The sequence below is a fragment of the Canis lupus genome, chromosome 29, assembly GCF_003254725.2.
Source record: "Canis lupus dingo isolate Sandy chromosome 29, ASM325472v2, whole genome shotgun sequence".
NCBI classification, from domain to species: Eukaryota; Metazoa; Chordata; class Mammalia; order Carnivora; family Canidae; genus Canis; species Canis lupus.
In genome coordinates, this window is record NC_064271.1 from 27238309 (window position 1) to 27265369 (window position 27061).

The 27061-nt window shown below is 38.3% G+C and overlaps 1 protein-coding gene across 1 annotated transcript in view; it reads left to right on the top strand.

The window, feature by feature from the left end:
• Positions 1–18320: 18320 nt before the first annotated feature.
• STMN2 (stathmin 2) overlaps positions 18321–27061 on the top strand; it is a 49807-nt gene continuing 41066 nt past the window's right edge. Inside the window, exon 1 of the mRNA XM_025478067.3 lies at positions 18321–18601. Coding sequence (XP_025333852.1) covers positions 18583–18601 — 19 coding nt within the window. The 5' untranslated portion in view covers positions 18321–18582. The remainder of the gene's footprint in view (positions 18602–27061) is intronic.

Here is a 27061-nt window from a genome sequence, read left to right on the forward strand (position 1 = left end):
TAGAGAGAGAGAGAGAGGCAGAGACACAGGAGGAGGGAAAAGCAGGCTCCATGCCGGGAGCCAGACATGGGACTCGATCCCGGGACTTCAGGATCGCACCCTGGGCCAAAAGCAGGTGCTAAACCGCTGAGCCACCCAGGGATCCCCGCAAACATATATATGGAAATATTAGTATGTGAGAAGTACGGAAGGCTTACTATGCACCAGACCCTTTATAAGCATTACTTATAATCCTACATGTAACACTATGTCTGCATTTTAACTTGAGGAAATCAGTACACAAAGACATTAAAAGATGTGTTCTAGGTCCTAGAAATGGAAGTGACAAAGTTAGAATTTAAGCCCTTTTCCTTTTTTTTTTTTTTTAAGATTTTTTTTTTAAACTTCTTCATGAAAGATATGGAGAAAGGCAGAGACAGGAGAAGCAGGCTCCATACAAGGAGCCCGATATGGGACTCGATCCCAGGACTCTGGGATCACACCCTGAGCCAAAGGTGGACACTCAACCACTAAGCCACCCAGCCATCCCAGAATTTAAACCCTTTTCTTCCTGACCCCAAACACCTTATTCTTTCTGCAATACCAATCTGTCCTGTAAGTACATAAGACACAGCAAAAAGGAGCCCACAATCTCTAGGAATCTTTATAACTAGAAAAAGTAACAGAAAATGATTAAGAATATTAAAACAAATGGAGTTGGAGAGAGAAGAAAGATAAAATCACAGACTACTCAAGACCTATTTCTCTATGAAATAATTGTTTTTCTTTAAACAGAAGTCACAAAAAAGTTACATTCAGATATTATTTGAATACACATAAAGAGCAATCTTTATAGTCTGTATAGTCTGCACATGTCTAGACTTTGAGAAATGCTAAATTGTGTAAGCACCTTTTGAGACAACCAATGCCTTCCTACTATTTGAGTTGATACAGGCAAGGCGCTTAAGGGCCTTGCATGGCTTATAGTAAATGCTATACAAATGTTTGCTGCTGTTGTTGCTATCTTTGATGATCTATTCCTCCCCCTTCTCCTTCTTCTCCTCCTCCTGTAAAAATTCCGTCACTGCCATCTCTGTTAATAGACTCTTGCAGTCATCAACTTGCCTCCTCCTTGGCTGCAGATGGTCAATCCAGTAGAAATCTGACTCAAACCATTCAGATTTCCTCTCCCAGAAATTTATTTGGCGATTATACATCATCTCTGTTAGCATCAAACTGAGTGGACAGTTAGGGGTCCAGGAAGGCCATTTTATAGTACATGCACAAGTAAGTCAACCTGCTAAGAGAGAGGAAAGTGAAGGAGATCAGAGAAAAAGACAACAGAGATACCTCATAGACCCAGAGGGAGGGAGACAGAGAGAATGAGGATGCAGTGGATTGGAATGACATTTCATTTTGGCTTCAGCTCTTTCTGACTTCACTTCCTCTCAGTAGGGTGATGTTTACTTTTAACATATTTCCATTTTTGCTTAAGTTAATTTGAATGGATTTTGATAAATGGTAAAAGTTATTGCTGATTATAACAAAAATGCATTCCAAAATAAAAGGTGACAAAAAAATTTGAGGAAAAAACCCAAGACCCACATTCTAATTCACTTATTTTAAGAGAAAACACAAGAATGACTTTAGATTGAAGTTGTTTTTATAATACTCTTGATTGGAATGATTCTACTTTGAGATCCATTGAGTATACTCTAGTAGTTTGAGATTTAGACCTGTATACTTCCTTAATGGCTTTCTGGAACATTTTTCTGTAAGCGTACTACTACAATGCACAAAATTGTATCTTGATGGACTGAAAGGATTAAAAAGCTTCTTTAATTAACCGACTTTCTGCTGAGAAATGACTTGGGTACGGGCCAAAGGAGAGGATTCTAGCAAAGACTGCAGTACCTGGATACTATTGACACAACAGTGGGAAATATTAATATAAGTTTTAGAGCAATCAAGTCTTCATGGAAGCATATGTAAACTGGGAAACAAAATTGTCCGACACATATCCTGTTAGTCTGGTATAGCTGAATTTCCTGTCTCTTGAGAATTGCTTCTTATGACTGGTTTGGGATCTGAAGTATGAAACCATGTTATTCTATGGCTATAAAATGGTGAGACTGATTTCTGTGATGAATCTACAATAAAAATCATCTTTTCCCATTTTACACATGCATGCACACATACGTATACCATCCTGATTTACACAAAATTCTTGCATGCTGAGAGGCAGGCAGCAGCAGTTCTTTTTTCCACTTCACCATAGTAAGGATTTCCTGCCGTTCCTTCCTTCCACACATCTGTTCTGACAGTCCACTACCACCATTTGTGCCTCTCCAAGATCCTTCCTAGATCCTTCCTGTGCCTTCCTAGAGCCTCTACTTCCAACCTCTGACCTTGTCAGTCCTTCATCCAGGCCTGCTAGAGACCTCTTCCCTAATTGTGGAAACTAAATTAGTGACCTGATGAAAGGTCTCCACCCATACTTCTGTGTATACAGGAATGAAGGGAGGAAAGATAAGTTACAGATATCCCAAGTTAGAATTCTGAATATATCTTCCAATGTAAGCAATAATATAAATAACATTATATCTTTAATGTAACTGCTAATATCCTTCCATTTTTTCATTCATTTATTCAGTTACTTATTCAACAAAATATTTTTTGTTGTCTACTATATTTCATTCGCCATTTATGAGTTTGGGGAAATGGCCATAACAACAGATAAAAGTATGGTTTTTTTATGGATCGGTCTTAATACATAAACATGATGAATAAATAACATCGATCCTATACGGAATTGTGTACTGAGTTCATAATAAGCTTACAGACTGCAATAATCCCATCAGTTGAGAAACTCCTATATATGTCTTTATCTATACATGCATAAATACCAATCTCTTAGTCAAAATCTTAAAAGCCTATTTGTTCATTCATAGACACATTGCTAAATAAATATACATACTTAGTATCCACATACTATGCCACAGGAACTGGTATCCAGACCTCAAATCATTGGTAGTGACTTCTCATTATTGCCCAAAACATCACATCAAATTTCTAACACGTATTTTAAGTCTAAAACAGAGTTCCAAATCCAAAATTTTGTTTTGGTTTCCACATAAATTAAGCATAGTTGCTAAGGACATGTGCTTTGGAATCAGACAGCCCTACGTCCAAATCTTAGTAGTTTTGTCACTTTGTGCAAGTTATTAAACTCCTGTAGCCCTCAGATTTCAGAGCTGTAATGAAGATGATAGTACATATCATATAAAGTTGATGTGAGAATTAAATTAAATTAAATTAAATACTGTATATATTAAGCCCACCATGTGTAGTACAAGCTAAGTACTCAAAAACTTATTAACATATAGTGGTTATAATTCCTCTATTTGATGAGCCAAACATCAAAAAGAATTAGTTGACTTGGAAACCATTGAGAAACAATAGGCTACCATGTTCCTCTTCTGATGGAAGTATATTTGGAAGGTGAAAGTACACAAATTCTGTTTTGTAACTAGGTGGTCAATTTTTTTTTTCCATCTCTGATTCATATAATGTTATCATGCCTTATGATAAGTGTTTCAATATTCCCCTCAACTGTACTGTAAGGAAGTAAATATAGTAATTCCATGAATATAAATACAACCTTAACCTGAAAAGTCATATGAACACTCCAACCAAACTCCAGAGGAGCAGCTGAAGGTGATTTTTTAAAATTATATCTCTGACCAAACCTAAGGGGCAAATATGGATCAAAATGATGTATGAACAGGCCCCATAACCATTCCCCATAAATAATTTCCTTGCAGGACTTGGAAATGACATTGATTGAGAAATGACATGCTATTTCTCACATGAGCTATTAGCTAAGACATCTTTTTAACATTCCTTTTTTTCCACTTCTCTCCCCAGGGCAGCATTTCAATATACAATGCTAGTCTGGAATGGGCATTTGTTCTGAAGGAGAAATGCCTTTACAAGCAGCTCTTCCTGAACAGCTTCTCCAGTGATGAAATAGCTCCCATGCCTTTGTCCCAGGCATCTACCCTCCAGTTAGTTTCGTCAGCATCTGACAGATGAGATGTTCTTCATTTTCCAATCATGCCAATGCTAAACAGGAAGAAAGAAAAATTATCTTTAATTGACCTTCTTACTGGAGAATTAAAACCACCTTTTGCCTGTAATAAAATTCCTTCTAAACACCAAAGGGCAGTGGTGTCAATTAAAAGTTAAAAACCTCAGGCAGAAAGCAAGTCCACATCACCACATGGTTGAAAAGTATGCTATCTAATCAAGCACTGCAGGCCCTGGGGTGAGGAGTCACCCAGAGAGCAAACCTCTGCCCATGTGAGGAAAAGTCTCAGATACTAAATAGAGGAATCAAAGTCTTTCTGCTTTCATAAGATATCCTGGCCTTAAAAATGAAATGCAGAGTTCCTTCTTCACCAGAACCTAAAGAACCCATTACCCTTGTACTCTGCCTTTCACACAAGTAATTTTCTTTCCTTATTTGCATCCACTCACCCTCACTAGTCCAGGTCTTCTAGCTCGACTTTGAAAATAAAATTAAAACGAAGAAGACTAATAATCAAGGAGTAGACATAAAATAAATATAATTGTCTTATCTTGCCTTCTTTGTTTTTTACATTCTATTGAAGAATCCTAAGTCCACATATATATCTTTGCAAATGCTGTGCATAGATCAGTAATCTTTATTTTGAAAATATATTGAAAAAGTCTTTGTGTACCTGTCTCTCTCATTAGACCATAAGCTCCTAGTTACAAAATCTATGCCTTATACATCTTTGTAGTACGGCATAGGATAGTGTCTTGGAAATTTTGCCTCTGCTCTTAACCTGTTTACATTTAGATAAAACCTAACATGAAATTTCTATAGCCAAATTTAAGAATGAGTTTGAGTTGACGTTACTTGAAAATGAAGGCAGTTTGTGTCTGTTGAATACTAAAGAGAACATCTAGCTCTGATACCAGAAATATTTGTGTGAACTTTTGATCTTTAAAAATATATTCTTTTATACAACAAAGATGGCATTGTAAATAAGTGAGGAAAAGATGGATATTTTTAAATGCCATTGAAATAAAGGATAGCCATTTGGAAAAAGGTAATTGAAGTTTCATTTCACACTGACTCCAAAGAGATCCGATATCTAAAATATAAAACTTAAATTAAGAAAATTATACACAGAGAAATAAAATAAGAGTAAATTTTCTTTATAACTTGGGAAATGGAAAAATATCCCTGATTCATAATTTAAAAACAATAAAGGGAATAATAAGTTTGATTAAACTAAAATTTTTTTAAAACTTACATAAGAATAAATATCATAAACTGAAAGGACAAACTAAGAAAAGATATTTATAACAATATCATAGGCAAGGGGATGATATTTTCATGACATGCGGATATCCTAAAAATTGAGGCAAAAACCCAACAAGAACCAGATAGAAACATGAGCAACCAATGTGAACAAACAATAAACAGAAGAATGAAACATGACAAGATGCTCAAACTCAACCATACGTGAAAATTTTATTAAGATATCACTTCTAACTGGCAAACATCCAAAATATTAACAATGTATTATTTTATTTTGATGGAACAACCCCATGGCAGATAAGAATACAAAAAGAGTTAACAGTGATGAAGAAGGATGTGACAGTAACTAAAAGTAGTAACTTTTTTTTTAAGATTTTATAAATTCACAAGAGACACACAGAGAGAGAAGCAGAGACATAGGTAGAAGGAGAGGCAAGCTCCCACAGGGAGACTGATATGGGACTCAATCCCAGGGTCCTGGTAACAGGACGTAAGCCAAAGGCAGACACTCAGCTCAACCACTGAACCACCCAGGCACCCCTCTAAGACTAGTAACTTTTAAAAAAAAATCCTTCTTTAAAAAAAAAAAAGTTACTAAAATATGCATTTTCTTTTTGACTCAGCAATTCCACTTCTAAGTATCTGTCAAGAAATGGCAAAATTATGAAATATTTTACATACAAAGTTATTCATTGCAAAATCATTTTTAAAAAACAAGGCACCTGGGTGGCTCAGGTAAGCACCCAGCTCTTTTTTTTTTTTCTTAATTTTTATTTATTTATGATAGTCACACACAGAGAGAGAGAGAGAGAGAGGCAGAGATGTAGGCGGAGGGAGAAGCAGGCTCCATGCACCGGGAGCCCGACGTGGGATTCGATCCCGGGTCTCCAGGATCGCGCCCTGGGCCAAAGGCAGGCGCTAAACCGCTGCGCCACCCAGGGATCCCAGCACCCAGCTCTTGATCTTAGAGTCCTAGTATCCATCGTGGAGGGGCTCCATGCTCAGTGGGGAGGCTGCTTGTGATTCTCTCCCTCTCCCTCTGTCCCTCCTCCCCTTCTCAAATAAGTAAACAAATTTTTTTAAATTATATTTGAAAAACAAAAACCAGAAACAACTCAAATGTCCATAGGCAGGGACTGGTTAAATAAATTACAGTAAATTAAATAGTGTATAATCATAAAAAAGAAGAAGATTGATATACACTGATATGGGCAGCCCCGGTGGCTCAGCAGTTTAGCGCCGCCTGCAACCCACGGCGTGATCCTGGAGACCCGGGATCGAGTCCCACGTCAGGCTCTCTGCATGGAGCCTGCTTCTCCCTCTGCCTTTCTCTCGCTCTGTATCTCTCATGAGTAAATAAAATAAAATATTTTTTAAAAAAAGATATACACTGATATGAAATGATCTCTAAGATATACAAAGTAGAAAAAACGCAGAATAGCATATACATTATACTATCTTCTGCACAAGAAAATAATTTATTTGGCAGATTATATTTGTAAAAAGAATTTTTTGTAGTAAACTTGTACTATCACAACTTATTACAAAAAAATAGCTATAGAAAAAGAGAAGAGGATGGAATACATTGGAATTGAAGCAAGAGATCTAAACTATGACAATAAGAAAAAATAAACTTACTTGTATATCCAGTTAGAGACATAAGCACACACACAAAACTGTTTTTCCACAAATGTGTTGATTTTTCATACTTAGTGGAATAGGATATATTTCATGGACAAATAGAGTTCAAAAGAAATATTAACAGTATTCATTTGTTGGTACTCATAGTGGTAAGTTTATTTCAACATTATATATGTGTGTGCAAATATGTAATTAAGTTTAATATTATACTAAAATACTCCATGTAAGAGAAAAAAGTACAAAATCAAAAATTTGACTTAAATATTTTAATGTTAAATCTGAATTTGAAATACTGTTATAGATTCATATTTTTTCTCCTTTGAAAAAATACAAATGGAAAAAAATGTTCTGTCTACAGAAGACACCTAGAAGTAATGAAAACCAAATATTTTTAGACACAACTAGCATTATGGTTTCCAAATACCATCTCTCTCTAACAGGATTCAGGGACTTCAGAGGAAAAGATTCTAAATATGGATCTGGAAATAAAAGATGAACATTTTGCTGTGTCAGGGAGCAGGGAAATTGTCAAAGTTAAAGGATCATTTCCAAAGATCACAGAAGCCAAGAAGAAGGGGTGCCTATTGGCCAAACTTGAAATGATTTGAGTGTCAAATATAATAATGAATGTAATTGTTTAAACATTTAATATAGATACAATTTAATAAATAAATAAAAATTTTTTAAAAAAGCAAAAAATCTATTTAATACACATATTAAAAAATCCTTACTTTGAATCCTTGACATTCAAAAAATGTCACTTAAAAGGATGAAATTGAGTCTCCATCGGCCTTTACTAACTATATTTCAGAGATCCAAAATCATTCTTCTTTTTTTTAAGATTTTATTTATTTATTTATTTATTTGACACAGAGAGAGAGCACAATCAGATGAAGTGGGAGACCTAGAGAGAGAAGCAGGCTCCCTGCTGAGCAGGGAGCTGGATAAGAGAAAGTTCTTTGCACAGTGGTGTGGGTAGAATTATGGGATTGTAATATAGAATTCTTAAAAACAGATTTTATTACCTGAAGTGAAATAATTGATCCAAACCTTATCAATAGATGAAATCATTAGACAGGAGCCTTTACAATGCAGGGAGGGTTTGGGCTGCAATCATTCAAAACACCCTGATCATTTGTGGCATCACAAAAATTTAGACAATGCATGCACCTTAATGAGCTGTGACAAAAGGCACCCTGTGCCACTTATGAGAGTGTCTTACCAAAAAGTTTGAGGGAATTACAGTGAAGGGAATAAGGCAAGCCTATCTTAACCAGGATGGAGACACCAAAAGCATTACCAGTAGCCATTACGCAGAAATTTACATACCACACATATTCCACAGTCATAAGGGTTTTTTGAAAATAGCTGAAAATGCCCTCCTCCCTGATAACCATCAGTCAGCTCCAGGGCAGGTAGCTCTCTCTGAGATCTGCAGTCAAGCAGAAGGAAGGAAATAATAAAGAAAAAAGTACAAATCAATAAAATATGAAACAAAATACAGTAGAAAAAAATCAATGAAACCAACAGTCAGAATGATCCAGAAAAAAAGAGCAAAGATACAAATTATCAATGTCAGAAATGATAAAGGACACTTAAATAGAAACCTGAAGAGATATTACAAAAACAATAGAGAAGTAACAAACATTTGAATTACTTGAAAAACAAAGAACTCTGGGTTTTTTGTATGATACTTGTACAAATACACTAGGAAGGGGATGAGATGGAATGGGATGCATCGCTTCTGGCTTGTCTGAAGATTCAGGACCGCTCAAGAAATCTGAACTTTTTGAGGTGCATGACTTTTTCTCCTTTCTTCAGGAAAGAACTAGGAATCTCATAGAAATACACAAAATGAGCCAAATCAAGATATAAAAAGAGCTTTTCGGGAGAAAAACAAAATATTAATAAAACTTCAAATTAAGCCCATAGCCTGACTTGGAGAAGTCCTACTGGAGAAATACTACTGAAAACAACACATAATGAAAAAGGAAGGGGCACCTGGTTGGCTCAGTCGATTAAGTGACCAACTCTTGGCTTTGGCTCACCATGTCAGGGTGGTGAGATTAAGCTCCATGTTGGACTCAGTGGGGAGTCTGCTTGAAGAGTCTCTCTTTCTGCCCCTTGCACCACTTGCTCTTGCACACATACATTCCTCACTCTCCCTCTCTCTCTAAAGTAAATAAATAAATCTTTAAATAAATAAATAAACATACCAAATCCAGACCTTCATTGACCTATTAGCCTCAAAGCCCTGAGGAGGTAAATGAATTAATAATATTTTTAACTTTTTATATTTTTTAAATCTCTATTTAAGGGTGAGTGGGTAGCTCAGTTGGTTGAGTTCTGATTCTTCATTTTGGCTCAGGTCATGATCTCAGGGTTTGAAATGGAGCCGTGTGTTCAGGCTCCATACTCAGTGGAGAGTCTGCTGGAGATTCTCTCTCTCCCTTCCCATGTCCCTATCTCTCTCCCCGTGCTCACTTGCACTCTCTCTCTCAGTAAATAAATCTTTAAAAATAATAATTATTATTATTTGGACAGGAAAGTCCCAAGAACAGTTAACCCCTATATGCCCTTCACCTACATTCACTGATTGTTGACATTTTGCACATTTGCTTTCCATTTCTCTCTTTCTCTCTCTCTTTACATATATTTACATCTATACATATTCATAAAAACAATAAAAATAATTATTATTACTAATGCTATACCATTTGAAAGTTGGTTACAGATATTATGATCCTTTATTTTTTTATTGTTGACCTTTTATTTATAAATATTCCCATGTTTATCTTTTAAGAATATATCCTTACATAATCTCAGTAGTCATTAAGTTCAGAAAAATCATTATTGATATGATGTCATAACATAATACACTATAATACCATAACATACACCCTTTATATAATTTTGTTCTTGATCTAGAATCCATTCCATAATCATCCACTGCAATTAGTTGTCATGTCTCTTTAGTAGTTTCTCATCTGTCTTCTCCTTTATGACATTGATATTTTTTAAGAATAAAGCAAGTTGCCTTCTAGACTCTCCATCAATATGGGCCGTTTGATGTTTTGTCATAATTAATTTTTCCATGTTTGGCAGGAATGCCAAGTAACTGATGTTATGTCCTTAGTGTGCCATATCTAGAGGCACATGATGTTTATTTATCACATTACTAGTGATGTTAACTTCAATCGCCTGGCTCAGTTGGTTTCCACAAGGTTTCAAGGTTCTATGTAAAATCATCAATATTTCCTTTGTAATTAACAAGTAATCTGTGAGGAAATACTCTGAGACAGTTTAATTATCTCTTCCTCATCAAACTTTCACCTAGTAGTTTTAGCATTTATTAATGATTCTTGCCTAAGTCGATGATTGCTATGGCAGTTGCAGAATGGTGATTTTTTTTCAACTCTATCTTTCCTTCTACATTTATTATAAAAAAATTCCATTATAAAGAAGAGCTTTTCCTTCCCTCCCATTTATTTATCATCAGTAGAGACCCAGGAATTCTATTTTATTTGGTGAATTCTTAGCTATTGCTGCTATATTTGTGTTGATGCTTAGATTGTCCCAGATTTGGTCATTATGATTCCTTTAAGCTGGCTCCTGTGCCCTTTTTATAATATCCATTAGTTTTTAGAACATCCTTCTGTATTGACTCATTAAGGTGCTTCAAACATATTTCTCTGTCCCAGCCCGTGGAATCAGCCAAGTCTCTAAGATATTCAGAAACCATTACATGGTTTAAGTCTACCTAGAGTCTTTGTCCTCAAATCTATAAGTTTATATCTCCTCAATATTCACTTTTAAGGAATCTTTTTCCTATGTAATTAGATGGCTTTCTCATGCTGACTACATAAAAATGTAGTATATACTTTGACAAGATCATTCTGCTCCTTTAGAGGAGAATGGTATTTCAAAACTAAACTCTGGGTGCTAACCATTCTCATTATACCAGTGTATAATGGCTTCTAAGTGCATTGAGGAGATAAAACTAAGAAGCACAGACTTGTATTATAGATATGGTGTATTTTAAATCATGAATCAAGAAATGCACGTGTATTTTTACACTATGAATTCTTATATATATAATTCCAACCTAATACCACAATATTCTTTTCTACCTTCCCAAATTCCATATTTGTATCTCTCTTCTGCCACAGAAAGGCAAGCCTGGTTCCCCAAAATAAGATTACATTAACTCAGTTTCCCATTCCTACTGTACATGCAAAATGGTTCCAGAATTTCCACACCCATACTATACAAACAAGAAAAAGTTAAGGAATGTTCAAGGTTCAAGGTTTTGTTTTTTTGGATTTTGGGTAAGTTGTTTTGGATTTGACAGCGGAGGTTGAAGTTTTGTTGTCTTGAACTGATGGCATAGAATGAAAGCACTGTGTTTAAAGGTTATGAACTAATGGTATTTAAAATTGGACAGTTAATATTTACAGAAGAACTTAATGCTCCTTATCTTAAAGTTCTATCCTAGCCTTAATTATGATATAATGTGCAACACAAAATCTCCATAAATTCTCATTTTCCAACTGCCCAACATTATCCTTACCATATCTTGATCTTGTCAGGTGCTTTCAAAACCTAGTATCATATACAATCATATCCAACAGATGCAAACTGTATTTCCTAAAGAGGTACCACTGAACACCCCTTATATAATACACAACCAGTGGACTAGTTATATCGGGGAAAACACCAGTGAAAGTCAGTTTTAGAACTATATTGAAAACAGGATCATTTCAAGTGTTTCAAACCCCTAATGCTGTCCTTAAATTCCAGAACATATAATCCAGGGATTTGTACTTTCCAATGCAAATATACTAAAGATTTTATAATCTAGATATCCATTGCCATTGGATAGCTAATTCAGAAGTAGGAAATTTACAGAAATAAAAAGACAATTGCAACAGACAATTGCCATAGCTACCAACACCACCAACTGAGGAATTTCTTATCTGGTCCAGATCTTCCTAAAAAGTATTAACACAAACCCATCTAATGCATATGTTTCCATTGAACTCTAGGCCTCCCACAATTGCTGCTGTTACATATATACCAAAGATCTCACAATCACCCATAGAATGTAAAAAATGGAAAGGGGCAGGTCACTAATAATGCAAATTATAAGTCGACTACTTTGTCATAAATCAATTGGGACCATCACATCATTTGTTTAAAACTACCAAAAATGTTCTTTGCAATTAGACCAATTACAATTAGGAAGCAACTGGTACCAGCTGATTACCTTTCTGCTATCTCAATATACACCCATGGGACTATTTTTCCTATTTAATTAGGTGGGCCGTCCATGCTAATGACATCAAGATATGACTTACACTTTGAGAAGATCATACTGCCTTTCTGAGGATTCAAGACAAATCCCTCTGCATCCCATATTTTTGGTGAAAAGCCTAGCAAGGTAACTTATCAGAAAAGATCCAAGACACCAGATATCATGAAAATGTCGTCCTTGGACTGAAATCTGTGATCCCAAATTTATAACGGACTATAACTAAATGACAAATAAAAGAGCTTAAGCTTTAGAAGTCCACTCAACCCGCAAAAATTTGTTGGCTAGCATAGTTCCAGCTAATAAAATCGTCCCTGACTATTTACAGGCTAACCAAATCCTGAGTCAATACAATAACTAATGCCTGGGGAAACAATTCAGAAAAAGTGGAATCATTTAGTTGCAGGGAGGCGTGGTGGTAGAGAAAAAAAGGCACATAGTTTTAAAGTTTGGCCAAATTGATCCATGAGACTTATACTCCTGGTTGGTTCTAGGCCAGTTAAAAATTAGATACAAAGTAGAATTGCAAATATTCCTTTTAGAATTATGATCGTCCTCATACTTCTTGCCTCTTCTCCAGAATCATAAGCTTAAAAATGACCCCACTGCCACTATGCCAGTGACACCTGCTGATGTTACAACCATCAAAACAAGTGAAATCATTACAGCTCACTTAGTCCTCTTTGACTAAAAGGAAGATAGTGCTATTTTAAGAGAGAAATGGCAGTCTTAGTTTAACTAAGGAGAAGCATGTAGCAAAGTCCACCCAAGAGTTCAGCAAAGCCATACCCAGAAATAAAACACATCATTTTCAGTCACAAGAGTTCTCAGAAAACTCCTAAATAAGTACAGTTGCTTTCCCTGATAAATGCCAGTTTGCTTCAAGAAATATCCCCCCCGCCCCGGTTAAGTTTTAACTAGTAGTTAAATCCATGATGCTTGAGCTCAAGGCTAATGCTACTGTCAAATTGAATTTTTGATCAAATAGCTTTTTAAAAATACTACCTACATATATTAATTCAATTCCATTTGATAATAAAGCAGAACAGGAGTAGGATAAGTTCAGAGGGTCAGAGGATAAATTAATAAATGATTAATGGAAAAAATATCCCTGGAAGGCAGTATAATAAAATGCTTTTGCTTTTTCCCCCCTAATTCCTCCTTCTGGTTGTAATTTAAAATAAACAAAGTTCTTAGGCAACTACTGTTAATAGTATGTATAGTACAATGCTCATAGTGGGACTTCTGTTTAAAAAATAAAATAAAATGGGTCCTATGTGATAAATAGAGTGAGTCATACTTCTCCTAGATTTCTCCTCCAGACACTTCAGTATTGTCTCCATTGTGTTGTAAGCTAAAATGCTGAGTGGAATCCCAAGGGGAATCAACTTCCCAGTTTCAGTGGTGTCCAACTAATGTTCTCCTTGGACTCAAACTGTAAATCAACTCATAGAGAGAAGGAAAGAGTCATAGTAGTTGCTGCCAAGATAGCAAACAGTCTTTCAACATACCAATTTAATGTAAGGATTCAACTTATTAAATTTATATTAAGTCCTTCTTATGATTAGAGCAAATTCATTTTGAGAAGAGTTCAATTATAAAACCATCAATAGGACTTACTAATTTCAATAGTCCATTTTGCTTCCGGGTAAATTATACAAATGACTAATATGTACAAGTCCCATTTGAACTTTCAGAAAACCCCAGGTACAAAAAAAAGGAGATAATAATTAACTAACCATTCTTCATCTTTATTTTTTTTTTTTTTTTTCATTCTTCATCTTTAAACAACTGATCAAAGAAGAAACAATAAGGTATGTTCATTCACCATTGCAGAAAACAACTCTGACATGTTGGAAAATTCCTGAACAATATCGATTTCACTGTTAAGAAGGAAAACTATCTTTTCTTCCTCAAAATGACTTTCTTTTTAAATAACCCGTGACATATTGGACAATGCTATTAAAGGATGTTTGATTCTTTTTTTCATTAATCTGTAATAGGTTAAATATAGCAAAATAGTCAAAATGTTAGTCAATTAGCCATTTTTTCATCTTACTATTTTAAATGCATTTCTAATATCTTCAGCTATAACTGCATTCCCAACCACCTAAAAAAAATTCTATGGCCTTTTTTTTCCCACAAGCTTCCCTTGTAATCAACTGAGGTCAGATCAAAACAATTAATTCAGCTCTAACAGTATTTTTCATATCTTACTAACTTTTAATAATTACTTTAGGATTCTTTCCCAGACACTTGATTATTAATAGCAGAAAATCATATGACTACATTAGATTACATCAGCTAATCCTCCAAAGCAACTGTTCCTCTCCAGTTTGGGCAGAAATCAACACCTCAGGCCTCACAGAGATAATACACAATACACTGTAACCCACAGTAATTAAAATCTCTGTTAGCACATTTTTTACTTCTACAACTTCCTCTTACTGCTGTTAAAGATTTTTAAAGGTTAGCAAGGGTCTTCTACTGATTGAGTCCTATCTACCTATGTCCTTTAGGGAATGGGCAGTATATAAATAAAGAAATAAGAGTAAACATCTTATTCACTGCTTCCCACATGGAATTAGCAATCCTTTGCCTTTTTCTCAAATGTCAAAAACCACAGTTTTTGGATGGCTCTGGAATGGAGACTCAGGGAAATCACAGAAGTGTTAAATCAACAAAGATTAAAATCTCCATGAGAACAAGGTCTAAAATCCTTTTCACTATTCTGTCCTCAAAACTTGGCACAAAGCAAAGAAAGGTGGTTGAAAGTATCACTATTACTTCACTGGGTTCAGTCATTTTGAATTATGTTCAAATGTTTTATTATTGCTGTTGTTAGTTCACAAGCATTTGTTGACTTTCAACCATGTGAATCATGAAGCCAAGCACCAAAAAGGATATAAAGATATACACTACTCAGTGTCTACTCTTAAAAAGTTTAAATTTGTTGGAAACCATAAACATAGCAGCTACAGTTATTAAGTAACCATAGTGAGGGGTGCTTGGGTGGCTCAGTAGTGGAGTCTGCATTTGGCTCAGGGTGTGATCCCAGGGTGTCAGGGTGTGAGGGTCCTGGGATAGAGTCCCTCATCCGGCTCCCTGCAAGGAGCCTGCTTCTCCCTCTGCCTGTGTCTCTGTCTCTCTCTGTGTGTCTCTCATGGATAAATAAAATAAAATATTTTTTTAAAAAGGTATCCATACTGATTTAGGCAGTTTATACATGAACCCTTTAGTCTACCCCAAATCCTGGGAGATAGGTACTTTTGGCTTTATTTTACATTTTACAAACCTAGTACCTATTTCTTAATTTAGGTATCCCCTCATCCTTATCCAAACCATTTGCTTCAGGAAAAGCTGATTCTTATTTCCGGAGTGCTAGGCCTACTCTACCTCTGTAGTTAGATGAATCAAAAACAAAAACAAAACAACAAAAAGAAAAAAGGATCTTTTACTATCAGAGCCAGTTTGGTTGTTTTTTCTATACTTTGTAACCAAAATGCTCTAACTGATACACAGGATAATATTTGCCCTCCAAAATTAATAGCATTTTCTTGAAGAAGTGGGGGTTACCTTTTTTCATTGCATATTTTTTAGAAATTAGGGTGAAGGTTGGATGACTTCATAATATAGAAGCCCAAAATTTCACTAAATAAATATTTGTTGGGTGAATGAATACCTGAACAAATGAACATATAATGAATAAGTTATTAAATATAAAATAATTCCCTGTTCCTGATTATCCCTACCCTCCCAGGCCAAGATCCATGATTGAAATTGTTATGTTAAAAGAAAGAACAGGAATTGATTATAAGTCAGCTCTTTGAATTTATTTAATTGTTCTTAGCCAGTTGATGACAGCCTACTATTCCTATATTGTATAGTAAAACATACTAACCTACCCTCTCCCCTGCTTAGCATTACTTGAAAATCACACACAGCTGAGGTTAGGAGACTAATGCCCAGTAAGTCAGAAATAGAAAAAAAGACACACATCTAACACTTGCCCCTATATATACTGACTTCCTTCTCATATTCCTATCCATTAGTAAGTAATGTTCACCATAGGATTAGAAATTAGATAGTAGAATGTGTGTTTGTTTTGTTTTGTTTATTTAAAAGTGCAAAAGATCTTATTCAACTACTAGTGGTAGTTGTTAAAGTCCTTAATGCCATGACTTAGGGATCTTGTTCTCCAAGGAAGCTGAAGAATATGTAAAGATGATACATAGCCTGAGGGGAAAGGGTGTGGTGGGGAGAAGAGGAATACTCTAAAAATATGAGTCACACAGACATGCTGAAGGTCCTTCATCTTATGGCTGATAAGTACTCCACTGAGAAGGAATTAGCTCTCACGTTTAAAGTGGACAATGACCATAGAAAGGGAGAAAACGGTTATTTCCAGATGCTGGCAACTTCCATGCTGCTCTATTGCTGTGTCATACTCACAGACCTGTACAATGACGAGAGGAATAATTTCTAATCTTCCTGTTCGAGAAGTAATTTTATTGATCACCACTTTATGTTTTATTTTTCCTATGATTCAGCAGGTCAGAATTGCTCTAGTTCCAGTACTTTCCATCACTCAGCAAGATGTCTATGGGGTTTAAATGTCTTACAAGTTAACAGGAGGTGAAGAAATTTATTTCAGCACCAAGGAGAGTGCCTGTTACTTTCAAACGGTTTTTTATGTGTTCAAAACTGCGTTATTATTCATGAGGCTAGAAAAAAATTTTGAAATGTGATTTAATAGAAAGCTGCTAAGAATTTACTTCATTCATTAGAATAATCCCAATCATTTCTATAAAATTTAAAAATTGCCAGGATTTTGTATATGTTCATGATTTCAACAATGTGCTATTCTTTTGGCTTTCAAATGCAATAGAATCCTTTGCCTTTTCTCTTTTCAAATGTCAAAAACCACAGTTTCTGAATGGATCTAGAAGGGAGGAAGACTCAGTGAAATCACTGAGTTAATTTAATCACTGTGTGAATTTAACAGAGATTAAAATCTCCATGAGAACAAGGTCTAAAATCTTTTTCACTGTTCTGTCCTCAAACCTTGGCATGTGATAAATGCTCAATTAATATTTATGCGAGTCTTCTAAGAAAGAATGAATTAATGAATGAAGTTCATTAAGTCAATAGGAATGAATTAGTGAATATCTTCTCTCTACCGAAAGGTCACATTTTGCACCTGGGAGTTCCTCACACACCACATTGCTCAGCCTGAATCCCAAACACATCTTTCTTTGGCCTATATCAATGAAGTCTCTGGATCTCTGAAAAACCATGCTCCAGATCACACCTTTCATCTCGGATAGGTTTTCAGTATAAAGGTTTCTCTTTTGAGACCTGCAAGAGTCACTGGGGTTTCAATCCATATTATCCTACATCTCCAAGGCAGAATGGCATTACCCACCTCTGGTTCCTCCAACACTCAAGCCAGTCAGCCAACCTGGTTCCTCCCTGTAAGCCCGTGGACAAGACACAGACACAGGTCCTCCTCCATAAGGTCCCCAAGTAGACCATAACTATATGTACCTATTCCTCAGCAGCCCAAACAGCCTCTTCCTTCTGTGCCAAGAGTAGAAAACACCAGGCCTCACTCTACTGAGAGACCTTCAAGAGACCAAGCTGTGCTGAGAGACAAAGGACGACAATGCAATTCTGTTTCAATCTGCCACCAATAGCCAGGCATGGGGTCAAGCTTAAATACCACAAACTACCAAACCAGGGCCAAGGGTGAAAGAGAAACCATGAGCAAGTAAAACCACAAATGTTTCCAATAGTCAGCATGTTGTGAAGACTTCTCAAAGCTCTAAACCCCTTTCCCTTTTTCTGTTTGTGCGATAAAACATGTGTGAACAAAGTCAATCCTCCTGGCTCCCAGGTAGGCACAGCCCAGTTCTTAGCTCCTAGGAGGCTTCTGGGCTAAGGCTCCACTCTACTTGGACTGTACTATCAGGCCCCCAAAACGGGGGGGAGCTGCCAGGGAAGGACGGATTTCCATTTCAAACTGCATTCTGGTACTTTGTACTCCAGCACCATTGGCCGATCAATATTTAATGCTTGGAGATTCTGACTCTGCGGGAGTCATGTCAGGGGACCTTGGGAGCCAATCTGCTTGAGCTTCTGAGTGATAATTATTCATGGGCTCCTGCCTCTTGCTCTTTCTCTCGCACGGTCCCACTCTGCAGACTCAGTGCCTTATTCAGTCTTCTCTCTCGCTCTCTCCGCTGCTGTAGCTGGACCCTTCGCCTTCGCCGCCGCTCAGCATCTGCACATCCCTACAATGGCTAAAACAGCAATGGGTAAGGCATCGCGCCCCGTTCTCCCTCGGCTCGACCTGGAGCCCACCTTTCACCTTCCTTCTTAGAGCTTTGAAGGCATTCGGAAATATTTTATAGAGAAAAAGACGTTAATGGTAAAAAGAAAAGAAAAAAGAAAAAAAAGAAAAAGAAAAAAAAAAACAGGAACCGGGAAGGACGAAGGCAGTTCTGCGGGTTTGGGAAGGGCAAAGAGGGGGGTCCCTGGAAATCTAAAACTAAAATTTTCTTTTGGAAGGTAGAAGCAGGTAAGTTGCCCTCCCGTGGGTAGAGAATTTGTTCTGTTTCTATGTTTAAAATTAGGGCCCAATAGTTGGGGGGTGGGGTGGGGGAGCTACCTTTACTGTTTGCCTTAAATGAGGTTAAGGGACATTTTTGGAAAGTGCTTCCTAACATCCTTTATTTCTTCTCTAGTTTAAAAAATAAAAGAAAGAAAAAGAAAGAAAGAAAGAAAATGGGGAAGAGGGGAGGGAGGTGGGGAAAAGGAAAAAAAGAAAAACGCGAAGTCAAATCGGTCCCTTCTAAGGTTGTTTGAAAGATGGGTGGAGACGGGGGGAGGGGGGCGGCGGGCGGAGAACGGGGCAAATTTTATGGTATTGTCTCGTCGGAAAAACCGCTAGTCCTGGGGCGCGGTGCGGGGAGGTTAGGGCGGGGGGTGGGGGTGCTACGCTCCTTTGTTTTAGGGAAAGGGAGGGGAAGGGGAGAGGAAGTCGGGGAGGGCAAGGAGGGCGCGGGTGGGCAGCTGCAGGGGCGGGGTAGCGCGCGGCGGGGCGGGGTGGAGGGACAGCGGTTTCGCAGGCGCTGGGGTGGGGTTTCTTTGTGTGAGGACGAGCGGTCCCCGGGGGAGGCACCTGCAGCGCTGGGCGCACAATGCGGACGGCCCCACCCTGTGTGAAGCCGCGCCGGCGCCCTCCCTCCTCCCCCCTGCCGGGTGCAGCAGCTTCAGCCGAAACAGGGCCGGGGTGGGGAGCGCAGCGCGACACCCCGGAGCCCAGCCGGGGGGGGGGGGGGGGGGACAGCAGAGCCACGCCCCGCGCTGGTCGCTCCTGCCTCCCAGCCTCGGCTTCCCAGCGAGCCCTGACCACTGCCCCTGCCTTCCCCACCCCGGCCTCATTGTTCTGTTGAAGGGAGAGGAGGCCAAAAGTGGGTTAACATTTTTTTTTTTCTTTTCAAAAACCCACATTGCACACAGAGGGTGACTAGACATTGACGCGGAGAAAGGCTTCTTTGAGCCCATTGATCGTTCGGGGTAAAAGCTTCGGGAACCTGGGTAGGTGTAGATGCAACAACACAGTTACAAAAGAGGCCAACTTCTGAGATCGAGCCACGTGAAATACCGTCTTCTAGGTCAAACGGGACCAAATCACCACAATTTCTATGGGCTCAACCTAAATACTACATATAGGAGAGACAGTTGAGACACAGAGATTCCCCGGCCGGTCGTGCGCCTCTAAGCGCCCCCGCGGTTCCAGCGGCCGCTGGGGTGCAGGGCAGGGAGGGGCCCCGGATCGGGCGGCTGCTGAGGCTCCCCTCCCCGGGGACCGGGGACCGCTGCGGGATGCGCCCCGCGCAGCTCCGCCCTGCCGCACCCTTTCTGCCGCGCTGGGGGGACCTCGGGCTCCGAGGCTGGGCGTCGAACCCCGCCGGGGAGGGGCAGTTACGCGCTCTGCAGACCCAGGGCCCCTTTTTCCAGCCCCGCAGCCCGGAACCCCCCAGACGCCCCGCGCTCTGCGGTGATGCCCGGGGCCCCGGCCCAGGGGTGGCTCTGCAGAGGCCGCTGAGCCCCGCCCGGCCATACAAAGGCGCCGCCCCGCCCCAGCCGGCCGCAGGACCGCAGAGGTGACCCCTTCCCGGAGGGGCGGCCGCGGGGTTTCTCCTCTCGCCCTCCCGCGGCCCGCGGAGTTCAGGCCGCTTTCTCCCCCCAGCTGAAGCCCCGGGCCCCACGCGGGGTTCTCCCTCGGTTCCCGGGACGCGCGCCCTTTGCGGGAGACCGCGGCCGAGCGAGCGCGGCGCCGCCCCACCCCACCCCACCCCACCCCTCCCCTCCCCTCCGGGCTGCGGCCCGGCCCGGCCCGGTCCGCCGCTGGCCGCTGGGGGGCGCGCTTGGCGAGCCGGCGCGTGGAGCGCTGCCAGCCCTGCAGAGCCCCGCGCCGCGCCCTGTGCGCTCCCCTCCCCCGAGCTGGGCGCCCGCCCCCGCGGGGCAGCCGGGGAGACGCGCTTCTGCGCAGTGTCCTGAGCTACCCCCGCGTCCCGCAGGTCGCGATTCACCCCGAGTCCAGAGAGGTCCCCAGGCCGAGGCACGCGGGGCGATCTCGCTCTGCGTTCTGCACCCACCCACCCCCACCCCCACCCCACCCCACCCCACCCCACCCCACCCCACCCCCACCGCCGAGAGGTTTCCGCTGCAGGAGGGCGGCCGCGGACTCATCGTTATCAGTATTATGTCAAATCTTTCTAATTATTCTTATTACTTCGTGACTCAGTGGCCTTATTGATCCAAAAGGCTTGAATGATTGAATTTCATTAAGCAGCATTAACCCTTGTTGCACTCACTTTTCTTCCTCCTACTCCTCCGTTCCTTACCCTCCAGCCTTCAAAACCAAGAATTTTTTTTGTCCTGTTCATTTTACATTATAAAGCGGAATGTATTTTCAATTCCTGTCGGGATTACATATGTTCTTGTGGGTCTCATATTATGTGCAGGTGCTTACTAAGGGTAGAGTTTGTGTGCCAAAGATTGCTGGAAAATTCTCCGCAGATAATTGTTTGTGACTGCAATGGGTAAAATTATACATATATAATTGAGATGTTAGGATCTTCACTGCATATTCCATAAGGTCATATCTATCAATAAGTATATAAATAACAGGTGATGCACAAAATGTGACCGTTTCTTTTCTTTTTTTTTTTTTTTTGAATTGTTCTTCCAATTGCTGATTATTGACAGTCTCAATTCTACACAGAAACCTGGATCGTGAAATGGTAGACACCATCCCATTAATAAAAATCCCACCCAAAATATGACAGTTGCAAGGGTCCTTTCTGCCATGAGTAAGCTGAATTTGCAAATCATGAGAAGAAGTACAACCCCTGCAATGCTAAAATAATGGATTTTGAAATCATTTCAGTTGCAAAGCATAATCAATTAATCACCAGGGTGGGTGCTTTTTCCTGATTCATTAAACAATTATTCAGCATGATTGTGCTAGGTGCATATAGTATTCCCCATTATCTTCTCTAATGAAGTGGGTGCCTTCTAAATGGATATATAAATAGCCGGAAGCGGAAAAATGAGAATTTGGTCAGGATTGCAAGATCAAGCTGAAAGAGAAATAGCAGTAGCTTATCAATCAATTCTATATATGGTTAATTCCAGCGGAGTAAGCTGAGCCTGCAGTAAGCATTATGTGAGCCAGTGTAGCCAATACAAATAGCTAGTATGATGGTATGAATTAATATACCTGGTGGTGTTGGTCTACACAGGTTAAAATTCTCTGAAAGCATATTTTAAAATAATAAATAAAGAAGATGGAGTGGTTTTTAGCATTAAAGTCTGGAATTTTGTTCAGTCACAATTTGCAATGGTTTTGTGAAGTGACCTACAGGTTTTAGTAAACTATTCTATCCTAAGGAAGGGGGAAGGGAGTATTTTTATTGTTAGAATGATTGCCTCTGCTCTTAGGCATTTACATTTTTAGCGGGATTTTATTTGTTGCACTAAAAACACATTTACTTTGGGGATTTTTTAAATTATTAATAGAGAGATTATACAATAAGCATTCAGTCATTTGGCCCGGTATGCCTTCCATCAAATAGCCTCTTCTCTACGGTTTAAAAAAAAAAAAAAAAGGAAAAAGGCTGCAAGAGGCTACATTTTACTCAGATTCAAGAGTGCCTATCAGTCCTTTCAGTTTGCCACAAATCCGATTCACACAACATGATAATCTTCCACCCTACAATTTAGGATCAAAATAGTTACTTAATTCTCTGAATATCTAGTAGTTACTATCATCCAGAATTTCAAGTTAAATTTGTACAGTTTAAAATGAAACTGGAGATGAATCAAGCATATATGTAGTTGAGCATTTTTGTCATTAATGAATCCAGACCATCTTTAGGAAAATTCCTGATTTGTCAATCACCACTGTTATTTACTCCAACTGAGTAGGACTGACTATATGCCCCATCCCACCCCAGGAGTTGATGCCGGCCCTGAGCAGGTGACTGCCCACTCCGGGTGAGGCCACTCCCAAGCTGCAGAAATCTAATTCCAGCTCGTACCAATTTCCTATTTGGCCTTGGAGAAACGCAAACTATTCTGTTGTCAGAGGACCTGTGACCTTATATGAAAAATGCAAGATATTTGCCAGATAAGAAGCAAATACCAAATTAGCTGATGCCCCAGATGTTTCCAGAACAGAGGCTGGTTTTCTTTCCTGGTTCTCTGAATTGGAAAATCTTGGAGTTCACATTAACTTTCACCCCACTAGAGGGCAATCAAGTTCTCCTAGGAAATAGGTGATTTTTTTAAGCCAGTTTCAAATACTATTTAATAAAATCTCTTTTTTAAAAAATCTGTAACATTCAACTGCTTATTCAATAAATTAATGCCATCCTTTACTCTAGTGGATGAAAAGGATTTGTGGACCTTTTCAAGGAGATGGATAAAATGAGTGGAAATGGGTGTAAATCCTGGTTAGTTGTTCTCTTATGATTTTACTTTCTGGTTTCATTCCATTGCTATTATAATTATCGTTGATGTTACTTTGGGGAGTTTGTAGTGGATGAATGGTAGAGAATGGTCAGTAGTAACAGCAAAATTATATAGGAACAGAATATTTTAATGTTTAAATAAAGGAATAAATTAACAAAAATATTGTTTACTTATTCATTTATTTAAAATGTGCCCGAGATGTTGGGGACATACCCAGATGTCAATGTCCACCTCCAGGGAGCTTGCAGGCTAGCAGCAAAAACACAGATACAAAGTGATACTGAGGGAGGAGTTCCAAAAACAAACATGAACTAATTTTTAGGATCATCAAAAGTGGATTTATTTCCATGTTTGCACTGGCAGGGATTTTTTTTCTCTTATGTTTCATGTAACTATAATCCATCTGTAAGATATTTAATAGTCTTATATTACTGTGCTCCCCAAATTTAATGTGCAGATGAATTACTTGTGATTTTCATTAAAATGCAAATTCTGATACAGTAAGTCTGGTTGAGGCTAGATATTTTGCATTCCTAACAAATTCCCAGTTGATGCTGATTCTAACCACCAAACATGTCAGTTTTAGAAATAGAGAATTGTGATAGGCATGTTCCTCCCATACTAAGGTTTGGTATCGGGTCTTAATATTTTCAAATGCATGGCAATCTTTACAAAATATTTCACTTCCAAACTCATACTCTTAGGGATTTTATTCCTCTGGGAGTTATGTGTTCTCTGCCATCACGCTCTTAATTGGATTTTTAAAAATATATTCATGTTGTAGGACTCAGCAGAAGACCTTCAAGAGAAATGTGGAAAATGAGAATTTGGCTCTGTGTGTGTGCGTGTGTGTGTGTGTGTGTCTAAGAAAAAAACAGATATGGCTTGTGGCACAGTTGAGCAAGATGATGAATCAATATTGCTAGCTTACTGTTATTTACAAAACAACATGCAGAACAAAGAGTTCAACTCAAACCTTTTAGTTATGGAATAATCTAAAATTTGCCTAATTCCATTTGCCATATAGCAAATTCGCTACAAATATTCCACATACTGTAGAAACTAAAACAGAAGATTGAACAACACTAAAATTGCCTTTAAACAGAGCCCATACTTGTTACTTACCAAATTATTCTAACAGACAATTTCTTCCATGTGAGAAAATTATTAATAATGTATCGAGTATGGGTGCATCTTGAAAACAGATTATGAATGTGTTTTCTCTTTACTTCAGCCAATGAAAGACCTCTCTTATTCCATATTAACTTTTTAAGAAAGTTAGCCAAAAGAAAAAAACAAAAACTGGTCTTCGAAGAATAACATCAAAAATACCATATGTCAGTGTTCCCATCCAGTGGGTGCATTACCACATTTCTGGAAATGCTGTCCTACAAAATTATACTATACATAAAATATCTCAAATTAGAAATACAACATTTCCCAAATAGGGCACTAAAAACATAGTCCCAAATAAAACTGGCCACAGAGTGGTAGGATATAACGTTATGCAACCTAAAGTGGGATTAAGCCCAGGGTCATCCATTCCTTTGTTGTTGTTGTCAATCAACACTTTTCCTCTGCCACTGTTCTCTTTCAAGATTCATTTTTCTGGCATAGACATAAATTTTAGAGTGTCTGCAAGAAATGACTTTTATTGATTGATTTAATCCTTATATAGCATATATAACACGCTAGGCACTAGCGCCTTACAGATATTAGTCACGTTAATCATCCAATAATCTGAAAAAGTAAATACTTTTATGGATAAGGAAACTGAGGCACAGAGAGACGAAGTGACTTTTACCCAAGGTCATACCATTAGATACAGAACTTGAGCCAGGCCTTCTGGTTCCAGAATCTGTCTCTCTAACCAGTACCAGCTACTCTTATATATGCTCCATGTCAGAGGTGTTCCCACCATGGAGGGCAAACTTGTGAGACCACCATTTTGTCTAACAAGCCTGATATGGTCTTATATTTTCTTAGTACAGACTCACTTTGAAGAGGAGATACCTTCAAACTGGCGACTACTTTTAATTGCTAACTTGGGACTTATTAAAATAATTGCCATGATTTAGGCTTTGGGGGAACAAGAGCTCTGAGACCTTGGGGGTTGTAATGTATGGAATACATGGCTGTCTAAAGGCTCAGCTAAGGAAGCAGCAGGAAATTCTGATGTGGACACACCATGACGACTGGTTCTGGGAAAAAAAAAAAAAAACTTAATCAATGGCATTGTGTTTATCATATTTTAAAATGGACCCTTACCTCCCTCCATAGATACTTAATATTTAACTTTTTTTAGTATTTTGTTTTATGAAATAAACCTAGAACTAAAAGAGATATACCACCCAGGCATCCACCTTTAGTATAATCTTTAAATATTACTTTAAGACTCTTCCCCTTATTACCTCAAAAACAAGCAGGTAGGAGGAAGGCTCTGAATCCCTTGTGAAACATTTTTAATTATCTTTTAATAAAGGAATCGGGTCTTGTCATTTGTCAAGGAGACATTTACAGTAGTAAAACCTGTATTTATATAACCCATTTTTATTAGCCATGATTAAAGATAACATTTTGTGTACATTTGTTCTCACAAAACACTTTTATGTGAATATAAAGGTTAATTAATGCATTCTGGCAATCATTTTGCTAGTCATCTGGAAATATAGCTTCTCTAGGAATTGTACTTAAGAGAAGCAGCCATACATTATACTATAAAACTGTAACAAAAAATTTTTAAACTTTCCTCATTTGTAATTTTGTCGACCTCCAGATTAAAATATTTAATACTTGGAAAAAGTACAAAACTCAAAAAATTTGACCAGAAATAGATAATTACAGTTTTTGTATAGTACATTAAAAATAACATTGCCTGGGACTCTTTTTTTTTTCATACAAAATCATAAAGCAATGCTGGTATGAGTGCTTATTTAGCAGTTATTCTTTTGGAATAATTGTACTTTTGAGTTCAGAGTGTACACCATCCATAATACAAATGATTAGTGTAATAGTAGATCATCAGAATATCAATCTGTCAATCTTTCAACCTTTCAAGTTGGGTCTTTGTATCAGGATAAAAAGAAATGGATGAACTTTATCTAAACCTAGTTCCACAAATACTTGTACAAGAGAGCATTTTAAACTTTAAATTTTTGTTTGCACTCTTCACTTCCTCTTTTGGAAGATTTTTTTCCCATGCACTGCAGTCCCAGTCTGATTTCCATTCAACAACAACACCCACGGTGAACCTAACAATAATCTTTCAGTTCCAGATTCCTCCTAGATAGAAGCCTAACTCACGTGACAAAGCTCAGCCCGTAATATACTGACTGTTGCAAAACTGAGACCAGAAAATCTCATCTAGACGTTACTTGTTATCACTTCCAGTCTCTCACGGGAAAGAGCACCAACCTAGTCAGGCAGTTGAGCAGACACTAGAATTTATTGCTGTTTCCTTTGGAACCTTGCTATGGAACATATTGCCCTTATGAGTGTAAAGTTCTTTATTATTCCTAACACTAATATCTCTTTTTGTAATTTAAGTCTTGCAGCTTTATCTGAGAAATGCCAGTTAACATCCTTCTCATTATCCTCATTCAAACACATGAAAAATTACCAGAGTCAATTCTAGTCTTTTGATGTACAAATTATATGACCCAAGAGTCCTGTCACTTTAAAAATCTTTTCATTCTACTTCAGGCTTATCTTTTCCTTTTATATTAAAAAAA